At 35.0% G+C, this 15770-nt stretch overlaps 1 protein-coding gene across 1 annotated transcript; it reads left to right on the forward strand.

Annotated features, from left to right (window-relative positions):
* Positions 1-13312: 13312 nt before the first annotated feature.
* On the forward strand, positions 13313-14904 carry LOC132295032 (DNA damage-repair/toleration protein DRT100-like). The gene has a single exon (XM_059793105.1). It carries the CDS (start codon positions 13535-13537, stop codon positions 14630-14632), a length of 1098 nt encoding a protein of 365 aa, XP_059649088.1. The 5' UTR covers positions 13313-13534; the 3' UTR covers positions 14633-14904.
* Positions 14905-15770: the final 866 nt, after the last annotated feature.

Raw genomic sequence — 15770 nt, forward strand, 5'->3', positions numbered from 1 at the left:
CATAGCTGGATACGATGGTTAGAGGTGTACCCTGTTTAGGTTTAGGTACACATGCCCACTTCGTGTGCGTTTTTAGCATGTTACCTCTATTCAGGTTGAGACCGGCCTGTAGTCTAGTGAGAGTCCTTTAGTGTGACTATATATATATATACACTTACGGACTATTAGCTATTGTTAAATTGTTTAGGATGTACATGCGTATCGGGCCTCTGTTTGGATTGTAGTAGTATAGAACTTGAGCGTGGGCTTGACCCACTTCTATTTTTCAGGTACACGACAGTTTCAGGCTTAGACGTGTTCGTGCTAAGCAGAGGTCTCTATTCACTCTTCCGACGATGTAGGGCTCTCTCCATAGTTTTATTTCTGGACGTTTATTACAGTTGTTTTATCTTCCGTTTGGATGTTTAATAGGGGTCCACTAGAGATGGATTCCCGAGTTGTAAACTGAAGGAGTTTTGGAGTTTGGGGTTTGATGGATTTTAATAATTATAATATTTTGCGGATTCTATTTTTAGTTCCTTTCAGTTTTAATTTCATTTCTTAATTCATTTTGTATTCCGTGTTCATTATAAAATATTAATTGTTAGATATTCCCTCGGGTTCGGGCCTGGGCCTAATCAACCCGTGTCTCGGATCCGAGGGGTATCACACTCTCCCTCCATCACCTCTACCGCCACCACAACTTTTCAAGCCGTCGCCACCTCTGGGGCCTTCAAGGCTTCTTCCTCCTCAGAAGCCCCTTCTTTTTCTCCCTCCATCACTTTGGCCGCCTCTGAACCCTCCACCACCACGACCTACAAATCAATCAACCAAATAAATAAAAAAAAAGAGAGAGAGAGAAAAAAAGAAAAGAATAAATTATCTAAAATAGTAATTTTACATTGCCTAATTTTTTAATATTATTTCATTTATATTAGAGAAGGTATTAATGTCTTTTTATGCAAACAGGGGGTAATTGCGTCAAATTGATAGTATATGGGGTTTTATACCACATGGGGACTGTTTTGCACTATATCGATAGCAAAGGGGGTTTTTTGCACTTAACCCAAAGGCAAGATAGGGTTTTTGAATTTATTCTATGTCAATTTTGATAAAAAAAAGTGACAAGATGGGCTTATTTGTACCTTTTTTAAATTTTATGGACTGAAATGCACATTTTCAAAAAGTAAAGACTATTTCTGTACAAACCCTATATATCAGGATTTTTTGCACTTAACCCATCAATATTAATATTAAACGTTTCAACGATTTGAGGATAGCAATGAATTACATTCCCAAAATTTTTTTTTTTTTAAAAAACCTCAAAATAATAGGAATTTAGGCTGGAGTCCTATTTAAGGATTTGGATCTTCAATTTACCTTCCAAATCCCTAAATTTAACCATAACGATCAATAGTAGCCCTAATTGTCTCTCAGTGTGAAAGTAAAGTTGTTTCAATAGTATGCTAAGGTAAAATTGAGTACATCTCATTTTCTCCAAGTGATTATGTATTTATTTTGAAAATTCCAACTCTTAAATTCTCTATTTATTTATTTAAAATGGGGAGAAAAGACAGTCACTGATACTAACCTAAGTGTCAACTTCAATGAGAACTCCATCCACCCAAAACTTGATGCTATGTTCTCACATGGTGGCAAAAGTGTGGGATAGGGACAGAGATAGAAAAAGTTGTACTTCATGAGCTGGAAAACCCCTACTAAAAGGAAAAGAGTGTCTGTGATAAAGTCTAAGCCAATGGCAGCAGAAGAATGTCTCTCTCAAACATGATCATGTATCTACAAGATTCATCTTCTCTCTCCACTCATACAAACCTTGGAAGTGAGCAACAAGAAAAAATAAAAAATAAAAAATAAAAATAAAAATAAACACACCAAAAGAAAGATGGGGAACAAAAATAAAATTAAAAAACTTAAATATTATACTTTGGTATTAAAACTTGACTCAGTCAGAAGTGTGACCAATGAGAATGTTGGGCCCAAAGGGGTGATGATGGTGATTTTGTAGGCGGGTGTGTGTGAGCGTGTGCAAGTGGTATCAGTAGAATATCGCACTGAGCGAACTATAAGTGTATAATCACACATCGTCTGAGTGTGAAAATGAACAGTTCTATGCGTAAATTCAATAATCTTCGGGACTCTAATATTAAGCATATTTAATATGAAGTAATACTGGAGTGAGTAACCCTTAAAAATTTCAGACGGACGAAATTTACAACTTTCTTGCTGCATACAATCTTTGTCAATTTGTTATTTCCAACATGCACATAATATATTTTGATTTCGTTAAAAGGGTGTTAGAAATTATTTGATGGGAACGTCAAATCCTTGTGTGATGATCATGATTTTAATTTTTGTTTGTAATGCATCAAATTCACTGTAAATAAAATGATGAAACAATTACCTAAAAAACTTTCAAGAAGTGAACTCCTTCTCTCGGGACTCTACTGTCACCATTATGAGATTTGTAGAAAATAAGAATTATGTAAAAGCTACATTAATTACCATTATAATTACTTTTCAATCATTTCACCATAAATTTATCATTCTGCAATTGAAAGCTTTTGATTAGGAGTGCGTACGTCATCATTTTAAACATGATTTCAACGTAAGCATCAATAGGTCCAACATGGACAAAGAAGGACCCTCTCGTGCTACTGAATGAACACTTTTTATTTACTGTTATATATGTATGTATGCGTTTTGTGTGCATTCCACATGTAATCAAAACAATTGATGATATCTTCAATGAGGACAACTTTTGGTTGGTGTAGGGAGGAAGTTTACTGTAGCGTATTGAAGAAGTCACATTTTGGAGCATATAAAAGGTTATGTCTTCTGATGCTATGTACACATAGCTTAATAAAAAGGGTTTTTTCACTCTCCCTTACTTTCTTTTTCTAAGCTTTCACTCATTATTACTCTCTCTACATAAATATATATATATATTTTTATTATACGTTATCAGCATGAGCTCGATCCATCTGAGATTTGAAGAAGAAGCTTTTTCTCCCTCTTTCTATCTCAACTATATATCTATTTTGTGATATTAGTTTTGATAGATTGTTGGGTTAGTTTGTTTTATCAAAAAACATAATATTTCTGACTTCAAAGGGTAAGAAAATTTTAATTATGAATTATTATTCATAAAATAAATTTGTTCACTTAAATGATATATGTGCTCACACTATGGTCGGTTCTGCCACCTTTATTATTTAATAATCTACTAATTATGATTGGTCTTACTACCTTTATTATTTAATGATTCGTGACCGATTTTACTACTTTTATTATTTAATAATTTATTCAGGTTTTACCACATTTATTATTTAAATAATTCATATTAGGTTATTGTTTCACTTAATGCCATTTGATTTATTTATATACTATGCTAAATTATATTTTTATCTTGTTGTCACATCTAATTATTCTGAAAATGTCAAATTTGACAAAGCTGGAATTCGTGACTTTAGACATATCTGGCAAAAATTATTTATCTTGGATTCTGGATGCTCAGATCCATTTAGATGCCATGGGCCTCAGAAACATAATCAAAGATGAGAATGATGCATCATTACAAGATAAAGCGAAGGCCTTGATTTTCCTGCGGCGCCATATTAGTGAGGAGCTAAAAACTGAATACCTCACTGAAAGAGATCCACTAAGTTTGTGGAACAATTTGAAAGAAAGATATGATCATCAGAAAACAGTTATCCTCCCAAAAACTCGGGCTGATTGGGAGCAACTACGGTTGCAAGATTTTAAAACTGTGGCTGAATATAACTCTGCCCTATTTAAAATCAGCTCTACGTTGAAATTATGTGGTGATACCATTACTGATGAACTTTTACTGGAAAAAATATTCACCATATTTCACGCCTCGAATGTGCTCTTACAACAACAATATCGAGATTTAAAAAATACTCAGAACTGATATCATACTTACTGGTGGCTGAACAAAATAACGAGCTTTTGTTAAGAAACCACCAGTCTGATCCAACTGGATCGACATCGATCCCTAAAACATATGTTGTTTCATCCCGTGGTCGTGGACATAGACGTGGACGTGGTCGTGGTGATAGAAATGGCGACAATAATGAATATGGTCGTGGTAAAAATAACTACCACATTAATGAATATGGTCGTGGTAGAAATCATTCTTATTACCATGAAGGATACCAATATTCACATTTTCGCAATCAGAGATCCACACCATATCTCTAAAGAAAAGATTATAATGAAATGAAACAAGTAAAAGGGAAGGATGTGGCTCAACCTCCCAAGGCACGTGATAATACTTGTTATCGGTGTGGCATGACAGGGCATTGGCAAAGTATTTGTCGTACACCTAAACATCTGGCTGAACTTTACCAAGCCTCAATGAAAGGAAAGGGGAAACAAAAGGAAATGAATTTTATTGATCATGATGAGCCAGTTGACATCACAAATCTGGAAATGAATTTCATTAATTATGATGAGCCAGTCACAAATCTGGATGTATCAAATTTTTTTGAGAACCGTGATGGAAAAATAGACTTCTTGATTGGTGATGGAAATGTCCACAACAATTAATCCCATTTTCCTTTCATATTCTGTCTACTATATTTTTGTTTTCCTTGTATTAAAGTTTTTATCTTCTAGTTTGTATTAAAGTTTCTTTTGTTATAAATATTTCTTTTCTGATACAAAAATGTGCATGAATAGAAATGGATCTGTCTAGTTCCAAAATAAATGGTGAAGACATATGTCTTGCAGATAGTGAAACAACACATACAATCCTTCGAGATCAAAAATATTTTTCCCACTTAACTCTGATAGCCGCAAGTGTCAGTATAATATCAGGTCCCACCGACTTGATTAAAGGCTCCGGACGAGCCAACATCATTTACCATATGGAACAAGATTACAAATCAATGATGTCTTATATTCTATAAGATCTCGAAGAAATCTGTTGAGTTTTAAAGACTTGTGTCGTAATGGGTATCATATTGAAACTGCAAATGAAAGAAATGTGGAATATCTCTACATTATTTCCATTACCTCAGGCAAAAAGCTGATATTAGAAAAACTTCATGTTTTCTCTATTGGGTATACAACCATTAGGACAATCGAGTCAAATGTTGTGATACATAAAAAATCGTATGATCCAAAACTTTTTATGTTTTGGCATGATCGTCTTAGTCACCCGAGGAGTACAATGATGTATCGAATTATTAAAAATTCACATAGACACCCACTAAAGAATTAAAAAATCATCTTACCAAATAATCATCTATGCACCGCCTGTTCACAAGGTAAGTTGATTATCAGACCATCCCCTTCAAAAGTCATTGTTGAATCTCTCCCATTTTTACAACAAATTCACGGGAATATATGTGGGCCAATTCATCCACCTTGTGGACTATTTCGCTATTTTATGGTCTTAATTAACGCTTTAACACGATGGTCACATGTTTGTCTGATTTCTACTCGTAATGTTGCATTTGCTAAACTTTTTGCTCAAATCATCAAATTATGGACACATTTTCCTGATTACCTAATTAAGACAATCCGTCATGATAATGCCGCTGAATTTTCTTCTCAAGTTTTTGATGATTTTTGCATGTTAGTTGGAATTAATGTTGAACATTCTGTTGCACACATTCATACTCAAAATGGTATGGCTGAATCTTTTATTAAAAGATTTCAGTTAATTGGTCGTCCTTTACTTATGCGAACAAAATTACCTGTTTCTACTTGGGGGTATGTCATATTACATGCTGCATCATTAGTTCGTATACGACCAACTGCTTATCATAAGTACTCACCATTACAACTTGTTTTTTGTCAACAATAAAATATTTCTCACATACGAGTTTTTGGCTGTGCTGTATATGTCCAATTGCACCACCACAACGCACTAAAATGGGTCCTCAACGTAGACTTGGAATTTATGTTGATTTTGATTCTCTATCTATTATTAGATATTTTGAACCCCAGACAGGTGATGTCTTTAAAGCACGATTTGCTGACTGTCATTTTGATGAGATTGTTTTCCCACCATTAGGGGGAGAAAAGGCACAGCAGCAACGTGATCTTACTTGGAATGTCCTAGAATTGTCTTATTTTGATCCTCGTACAAATCAATGTGAACGAGAAGTTCAGACGTTCATTTACTTGCAAAATGTTGCAAATCAATTATCTGATGCATTTACTGATACAAAGAAAGTAATAAGATCGCATATACCAGCTGCAAATGTACCAGCACGAATTGCTATCCCTGAAGGACCTTCTGTTAGTAATGTAGCAAATGCATCTAAAACAAGCCTGAAGCGTGGTAGACCAGTTGGTGCAAAAGATATTGTTCCTCGTAAGAAGAAATCACAAAGAAAAACTGGCACTCATGAAAAGGCCACAAAAGGAGCAACAGATATTATTAATCAATCTGAAATAATAGTCTTTCATAAGGCAGAGGCTCTTGATGAGTCTCATGTACCTAAAAATGATGAAATAATAAATATTGATAAGGAAAAGGCAACAGATGATAATATGGCCCTTGATGAGGCACAAGTAACTGAAAATGATGAGATCTCACTAAATTATGAAATGAGATGAAATAGAAATGAAATTATTGTCGACAACATATTCTCATATATCGTTACTCGTAATATTGATAATGAGGATCCGGAACCTCAAAACGTCGAAAAATGTCGACGAAGAAATGATTGGCCAAAATGGAAAGAAGCGATACAAACAAAGCTAAATCCATTAGCTAAACGTTAAGTATTTGCACCAGTAGTCCAAACACCTGAAGGTGTTAATCCTGTTGGGTACAAATGGGTGTTTGTACGAAAGCGTAATGAGAAAAATGAAATCGTAAGATACAAAGCTCGACTGGTAGCTCGAGGTTTCTCACAGAGACCTGGTATTGATTATGAAAAAACATACTCCCCTGTGATAGATGCACTCACATTTAGATTCATAATATATTTGGTAGTCACAGAAAGATTGCATATGCATCTAATGGACGTGGTTAAAGCATATTTATATGGATCACTAGATAATGATATTTATATGAAAATCCCAGAATGATTTAAAATGCCTAAAACAAAACCACTTAATATGTACTCGATAAAATTACAGCGATCCTTATATGGATTGAAGCAATCTGGTCGAATGTAGTACAATCGCCTTAGCGATAACTTACTTAAAGAATGGTATGTGAACAATCATATTTGTCCATGCATTTTTATTAACAAATTAGAATCTGGTTTTGTTTTTGTTGCAGCATATGTTAATGATATGAATCTTATGGGAACATTGGACGAGATCGAAAAGACGTCTACTTATTTAAAGAAAGAATTCAAAATGAAGGATCATGGAAAGACAAAATTCTGTCTTGGGTTGCAGGTTGAACATTTTTCGAGTGGTTTTCTCATCTATCAATCAACATGTACAAAAAAGATTCTGAAACATTTTTATATGGATAAAGCCTATCCATTGAGCTCTCCAATGGTTGTCTGATCACTTGACATCAAGAAAGATCATTTTCGTCCTCGAGAGGATGATGAAGAACTCCTTGATCCTAAAGTGCCTTATCTCAGTGTGATTGGTGCTCTTTTATATCTTGCAAATTGCATATGACCTGATATAATTTTTCCAGTCAATTTATTAGCACGATACAGTTCTGCACCAACTAGCAGACATTGGAATAGAATCAAACACATATTGCGATATCTTCGTGGCACAACTAATATGGGATTGTTTTATTCAAAAGCATCAAGTTCTCAATTAGTTGGATATGCAGATGTCGGCTATCTCTCTGACCCACATAAAGCTTATTCACAAACAGGATATGTGTTTACCTGTGGCGGAACTGCTATATCATGGCGATCTATGAAACAGACAATGATTGCAACTTATTCAAATCATTCTGAGATACTCGCAATTCATAAGGCAAATAGGGAATGCATTTAGTTGAGGTCAATGATCCAACATATTTGAACAACATGTGGTCTGTTATTATAAAAGATAGCCCAATAGTTTATATGAAGATAATGCGGCATACATTACACAGATGAAAGAAGGGTATATTAAAAGTGACAAGACCAAGCACATCTCACCAAAATTCTTTTATGCACATGAACTCCAGAAAATGGGTGATATTGATATTCAGAAGATACGTTCATGTGAAAATCTAGCAGATCTATTCACTAAAACGTTTCCAACTACAACATTCAAGAAGCTGGTGCATAACATTGGAATGCGTCAACTAAAGGATTTTCAGGGTTAAACTAATGAGGGGGGGCAATTGACCAAAGAGGTATTGGCATGTTGTACTCTTTTTCTTTCTTCCAGGTTTTATCCCATTGGGTTTTCCTGGCAAGGTTTTAATGAGACGGTTTTTAATCTATGCAATACCATTTTCAGATACACAAGAATATTGTACTTTTTTTCCTTCGCTAGGGTTTTGTCCCACTGGGTTTTCCTTAGTAAGGTTTTAACGAGGCATATTCTTAGTGTAGTATTGTGGACCCCAAGGGGGAGTGTTATATATGTATGTATGTGTTTTGTGTTGGGTCCACATGTAATTAAAACAATTGATGATGTCATCAATGAGGACATCTTTTGGTTGGTGTAGGGAGCAAGCTCACTGTGGCATATTGAAGAAGCCACATTTTGGAGCCTATAAAAGGCTTTTCCACTTTCTCTCTCTCACTTTCTCTTTTTAAGCTCTCACTCATTATTACTCTCTCTACATAAATATATATACATATATTTATTACATTTACGTACTTATTTATGTATTTTTATTTGTTTTTGTATGCACATTACAGTATATTTTATTGGATGACCAATTAATTTGTATAAGGCAAATATATCCCAAGAATTTTTGTCATTTTAATTTTCAGTTATTACTTTCTTCTTCTTTTTTTAATTTTTGAAAGTGAAAATGATAAAAGAAATTCAAAAATCATTTCAAATTTGTTTTATACTTTCTATTAGAAATGACTTCGTATTAAGTCGTTCCATAGGAATAAGTGCTTTAGTAAATTGTCACATGGATTAAAATAACTGCAATACGGACATTAAAAAAATTTACCCAAAACTCATTTGATTTAGTAGATGATTGGATATTTTCAAGTTTTACATGCAAGTTTGATCCACTGCTCAAAAGCACTTCTACTTTAAAAACTCTTTTATTTAACTGTATCTTTTACCAGGGGAGAAAAAAAATGGTTACTGGTGAAGAATTTTGATTTTAAGAGAACCTTTTATTGTAAACTTAATTTTAATACCATTTTAAAAATAAAAAAAAATTGCTTTTGAGTATTATTTTCATTTAAATAGGGCATTTGGTCCACATAGGTGTAACATCACGAATAGTTCCACATCAACATAAAGGTGGAAGAGGCATATCCGGGTCTTCTCCTAGCTTTGACAGCCGTTTTCAACGTCATGTCTAACCTCACGATCATAATAAAATATTCAATAAGAAGATATGACCATGGTCTCTCTAGTTGCGCGTAGCAGGGCCGGAATAGCGAATGACTAGCAAAGAATGGAGTCACCAACTTCTGTACTATTAATAAGCAGCCGCACTAAGCAAAGTGACCTAAATAAAGCAATACTCAAAAGCGTGCAACATGATAAGCATTCATAACTCCATCAAGTTGGTTGCAAGCAAAATTAGAAGGTCATATTCGTGTCCGTCCAAAGATGATGTTTCACGTGTGGTGGTAGCCTTTATCATGAAACCATATTGGTTTCTGCCTTTATCATGAAACCATATTAGTCATGTTAGGAAACGTGCAAGTTTTAAAAACTTTTTGATGAATTTTCATATGATCTTAATTCATCACATAGAGACAAGTTTTATACAAAAATAAAATATGATGTATCATTCAATTAATAGATTGAATACTTACATCAAAGGTTTGAGTAAACCTTTAAATCTTTCTTCTAAAGTGAATGTTTTCACTTATTGTAGATTCATTAACTAGATGCTTTCTCCTTAGATCTTCATCTTTTTTGTAATGGTTTTGCCTTTAAGAATCATCCATAAGTCTTGATAAATGACCTTGGAGACAAGTCTTGTGGTAGCCTTCTTTAGAAGAGAAAGCAAACCCTAAAATCTAGAGAGAGAAAATATATTCTTTCTTTTCTTCCAAAAGTCACACCTAAAATGTACATGGACCCGTGTATATATAGGCAATATGAAGATAAGGAAAGGAAATAATAAATCATTCTCAATCTCTAATTCACATATCTCAATTCTAATAGAACTCCAATATCAACTTGGGCTATGGGTAAGAATCCTTTGGGCTTACTATTTTCTTGGCTACTATAAATTAATAATTGGTCTGGTCCATTAAACCATGAACCCAATTCAATTACTTCATAAATTAATTTCTACTCCAGTAAAAGAAATTAATTGTACTCCAATTAAATAGTAAATAACCTCTAAGTTAATGTTGCACTTTGACCCCTCTATGCATAATTAGTTATCGGATAAATAAAGCCATCAATGCGACTACTTAATTAATATATTTATTTTGGTACCTTTGATTATTTCCGGTTTAATTACAATAAAACATTTGTTTGACGAAAATAATAATTTAAATAAATATATATATAATAAATCATTTTGTCTAAAAACACACGAAGGCCTTCGAATTTACTTTGTGATCAACCATAATCAATACAAAATAAATATAAGTAGCAATGATGCAAATATTGAAAATATAACCCTCTAACTATTAATTACATATTTTTCCAAAGTGTCGGTTTATGAATTCCGAAGATTCCGCCTAACAAATTAAAGTAATTACTAATTAATAAAAGAGTCTATATTTCTCTTATACTTAAGAGTCAAATCCCATGACGGTGATAGGGAACAATTGCATACGACAGCTCTCGCAATATATCTCAACCTAATGCTGATCCAGTTCAAGTCTTAATTAATAATGAGTCCATCCATAATTACCGACTATGAACAATTTATGATTACTATTTATATTCATGTGTTGATCGCCATCACATACATATATAAATATCTATTGTAATCAAGTGGATACTATCAATTCTATAATGAATCGAAACATAATACATTGAATTCATCAATTGTATAAATCATAAATATTTCAGATATATCAGGAACATATGTCACTAAAATCCAAAAAGGAATTTGCTATCTCAGGGCATATATATCCCAACAGGTCATCCACGTGGCATGCATCCAACCGATGGTGTAATTAAACACTATAAATAGATATCCCTATAAAGAGATCAAGATCTTGCACCAACGTTAACACAATTTAATATATACATAATTTTTTTTTATATAGCATTAATACTACTGATTTTTCCTTTTTGAGCTATATACTTATGAAAATTTTATATTCCCCCCCCCCCCCCCCCACCGCCCCGAAATTACAAAAAAATCACACTATTGCCCCCTTACACAACTTCTTGGGTCCGCCCCTGATTCTACAAGGCATTATTTCTTATATTATATGTATAATTTGATTCTAGGAATTATCATTATTTCTTATTATCATGGAGATATCCTCTTCATATAATTGTAATCCAACATTGTAAATCTATTCTAAAAATACAAATGGATGCAGTCTTTTTGGGTAATGCAAATCATATCATTTCCAATCTCTGGTAGCACATCGCCCTCCTCTCATTCCTTTACCTTTGGCGTCACCACTCCTAATTCATCTTTCTCGACTGCACCTAGCTATGTCCACTTCCACCCTGCTTCAACACTTCTCGCATCTTTTCTCAATTAAATTCGACCGCTCCAACTATATCTTATGGAAAAGTTAGTTTTTTCTATTTTTTGTTCGATCTCATAATCTCCTCTATTAGGTCGATGGGACCTTTTCCCCACCATCGGAGACCATTTAGAAAATTAATGATAAAGGTGCTCTTATTACTGTCCCTAACCATGTATTTACGTCCTAAACTCGCACTAATAAATTTCTCTTAATTAGCTGGATCAATGTCACCCATATAATATGTTACGACAAACACAACAAACTTAAGATAAAACCAAGAATCACAACAAAAAATAAATAAGTTACACAAAAAAATACAACAAAATTATATGTGGTTCAGCAATACTTACGTCCACTATAGAGATCCAGTGAAAGCCTTCACTATGCGAAAAATAAAAGATTGCAAATTTCAGTCCCTCGCTATTTTTCTCTGCAATTTCTAGTGTCTCAAAATCTCTACCCACTCCAAACCTTAAACAGCCTTATATGTTGGGCTATTAAAGATAACTAATTAGGGTCCATGACCCACAAGCAAAAAATGGGCACTGAATTTGGGCCACGAGAAAGTCTACAATACCCCGGGGGAACCGTACCCCCGGGACCTCTCAGCCATTGGATCATCCATCTGTGGGTCCCACCACCACATCCATTAGATAGGAACCTTAGGGGTATGGTACCCGGGGTATTATAAACTTTCACCTTGGCCCATCCCTCCTTTTGCCCCTATGTGAACAAAAAATGGACGTGTGATAAAAGGCCACTAAATTCGGGCCATGAGAAAGTCTACAATACCCCGGGGGAACCGTACCTCCGGGACCTCTCAGCCGTTGGATCATCCATCTGTAGGCCCCATCACCATATCTAATGACTGACAACCCAAGTTATTATAGACTTTCACCTTGGCCCATCCCTCTTTCCACCCCATGTGGACAAAAAATGGACATGTGTAATACAAGGCCAAATGTTTTTTAGACTTAGCTAAAATATCTAGAAATTTTACATGGACACGACAAGAACACTTGTCCAATGCAATTTTATTGCATATTATGATTTAATAAAAAATAATATAAAATTTTAAAAAACAAAAACAAAACTCATCAAATATATATATATATATATATATATCAATTTTTATATACTTAAAAACATATAATTATTATATTACTAATGTAATCTACCATGGCCTCATTTATTTTATAAAAATTGTCATGTCGATCATATCCATGCTACATGTGCTCATTTGTGTTTCATTTCATATGTGATGTGATGTGAAGCCAACCCATGCATTGCATGGAAATCCTGTGTGTATAGCTATGTGCCCCTAATGAAAGCTTTAAAAGAGGACTCTAATTAGCCCTCCAGACAACAATAATATGTATAAAATTTACTTTAAATACTAAAGTACTACATCCTCACCATATGATCTTTCTTTTTCATTCACATGCACATCCACATCCACAACTTGTGCCATCTACACCAATGACTGGGTAAAAGACCACAGTTGACAAACAGTACTTCTAAAACCTCACTATAAATGACACACCACATTCACATACCATAAACCTGCATGCATGTTATATTTAAAGCCTATTAGTACCAGACTCCTCCATTAACAGCTCAAACTCATACCTGCAAGCTCTCCCCCAAAAACATTATTCGTTCTAGAGAGAGAGAATCAGTGAGAAAGAGAGATCTAGAGAGAGAGTCACGGAGAAGAAAACACATAATTTTTTAGACAGACAAACAAGTAAGAGAGATTGAGAGAGAGAAAAATGGGGCTGCACTTGTTGGTTTCTCTGATCATTACACTCATCATTGCATCCACCGTCAACTGCTGTGTCCCGGCCGACCGGGACGCTCTCTTCGCCTTCAAAGCCGCCGTGAACGAACCCTACTTGTCCATCTTCGATTCCTGGACCGGCACCGACTGTTGCACCAATTGGTATGGTGTCAGCTGCGACCCCACCACCGGCCGAGTCACCGACATCACCCTCCGCGGCGAGTCCGAAGACCCCATTCTCGAAAAGGCCGGCCGGACCGGTTTCATGACCGGTTCGCTCTCTCCTTCAATATGTAAACTCGACCGTCTCACCACCCTTGTTGTCGCCGACTGGAAAGCTATCTCCGGCCAAATTCCGGCCTGCATCACCTCCCTTCCGAATCTCCGAATTCTCGACCTCGTCGGAAACCGATTGACCGGCGCAATCCCCTCCGACATTGGAAAACTGAGTAAACTTACTGTACTCAATTTTGCCGATAACCAAATCTCCGGCGCACTCCCTCCCTCCATTGTTAACCTTGCCAGCCTGATGCATCTTGATCTCCGAAACAACCATATCTCCGGTCCAATCCCCGACGACATAGGCAAACTCACGATGATGAGCCGAGCTTTACTCAGTAAGAACCAACTCAGTGGGTCGATCCCGGGTTCGGTCGCCAACATTTACAGACTCGCCGATCTGGATCTCTCCACGAACCAGATCTCCGGTCCGATCCCTGCCCAACTTGGAACAATGCCGGTTCTCTCCACATTGTATCTGGACAGTAACCGGATCTCCGGCGAGATTCCGGCGACATTGTTGGGCAACACCGGTCTAAATATGGTGAACCTGAGCCGGAACAACCTCGGCGGTTCCATACCGGACGTTTTCGGACCGAAAACGTATTTCACGGCACTCGATCTGTCGTTTAACGGCTTCAAAGGTGCGATTCCGAAGTCCATATCGTCGGCTTGGTACATCGGTCACCTGGATCTGAGTCACAACCACCTCTGTGGGCCGATTCCGTCGGGCTCGGCGTTTGATCACCTTGAAGAGTCGTCGTTTTCCGGCAACGATTGTCTCTGTGGATCGCCACTGAAGACTTGTTAAGGTTTCGGGTCGGGTCGGGTAGGTGTTCGGTTCGTAATTTATATAATTTTATTGTTGTTTGTGATTTGTGAATTGTTAATTGTGTTTAATTTGAATTTTAGTATGGCCGTTAAGTAACGGTTATATGGTTATAGTGATTAATATAATTGCATGCACGTGTATCTGAGAGATTTAGAAAGAGAATCAATCAGGTTGAAAAAAAGTCATTTACTTCATTTTCTGTACACTTTATGAAATATTGGTGAATTATTTATGTATACGTTTCTCATTAATGGTTTAGAATGAATATCTTTGGAATAGGATAACTTTTTTCTTTTTCTTTTTCTTTTTTCTCATTGTATACCTTATTTTTTTATTTTTATAATATGTGTTTTTTTATTGGACAACATATTTTTACACTGTTATTGAAGAATAACTATTGACATCCACAATAATGTCATATTTAAAAAGATATTAAATTATGTAATTCAGTGACAGGACCAAATATATATAAATGTATCCCTCTATTGCATAAGAACTAGCTATGTCTTACATGTAAATATGATGTATGTATAAATTGTGATTTACTTGGGACCACCAGGACGGAGCCAATGAAGGCGTAGGGGGTACGTGCCAGCAACCTATAATATATGTGGTAATTTTTTTAAAAAAATTCATATATATGACAAAATTTATACAGTGCCCCCCCTCAAATTTATAATTCCTAAAATTATATTCTTATTTTTTTCTTTATTTTCTCTTTTACTCTTCACATTCCTTAAATTTCCTTAATAAAAAAAGTCAAATTTTTCTTCCTCAATTGAAACTTTTTAACTATTTCCTATTAAAGTTTTTTCATTTTTATTTTCCTTTTATATTTTAATAATTTTCTTTTTCTTTGTCTTTTTAAATTTTACCGTAATATTATTTTTTTTTTTAACAGTGTGCCCCCTCATTTTAAATCCTGGCTCCATCACTGGGACCACCAATATCTTACATGTAAATATAGTGTATATATAAATTGTAAGTTACTTGGGACAACCAACACCAAGTGCATAATATATATATACACACACACTTAATTTGCATGAACTCATAAGTTTGAACTAATCAACTTAAGCTACTTTCTAAACATTTTGAAATGTTTTGCTATCTATTG

The sequence above is a fragment of the Cornus florida genome, unplaced genomic scaffold (genome assembly GCF_030987335.1).
Source record: "Cornus florida cultivar Cherokee Brave unplaced genomic scaffold, ASM3098733v1 CherokeeBrave_3.0.0_Hap2_Chr02, whole genome shotgun sequence".
Taxonomy (NCBI): domain Eukaryota; kingdom Viridiplantae; phylum Streptophyta; class Magnoliopsida; order Cornales; family Cornaceae; genus Cornus; species Cornus florida.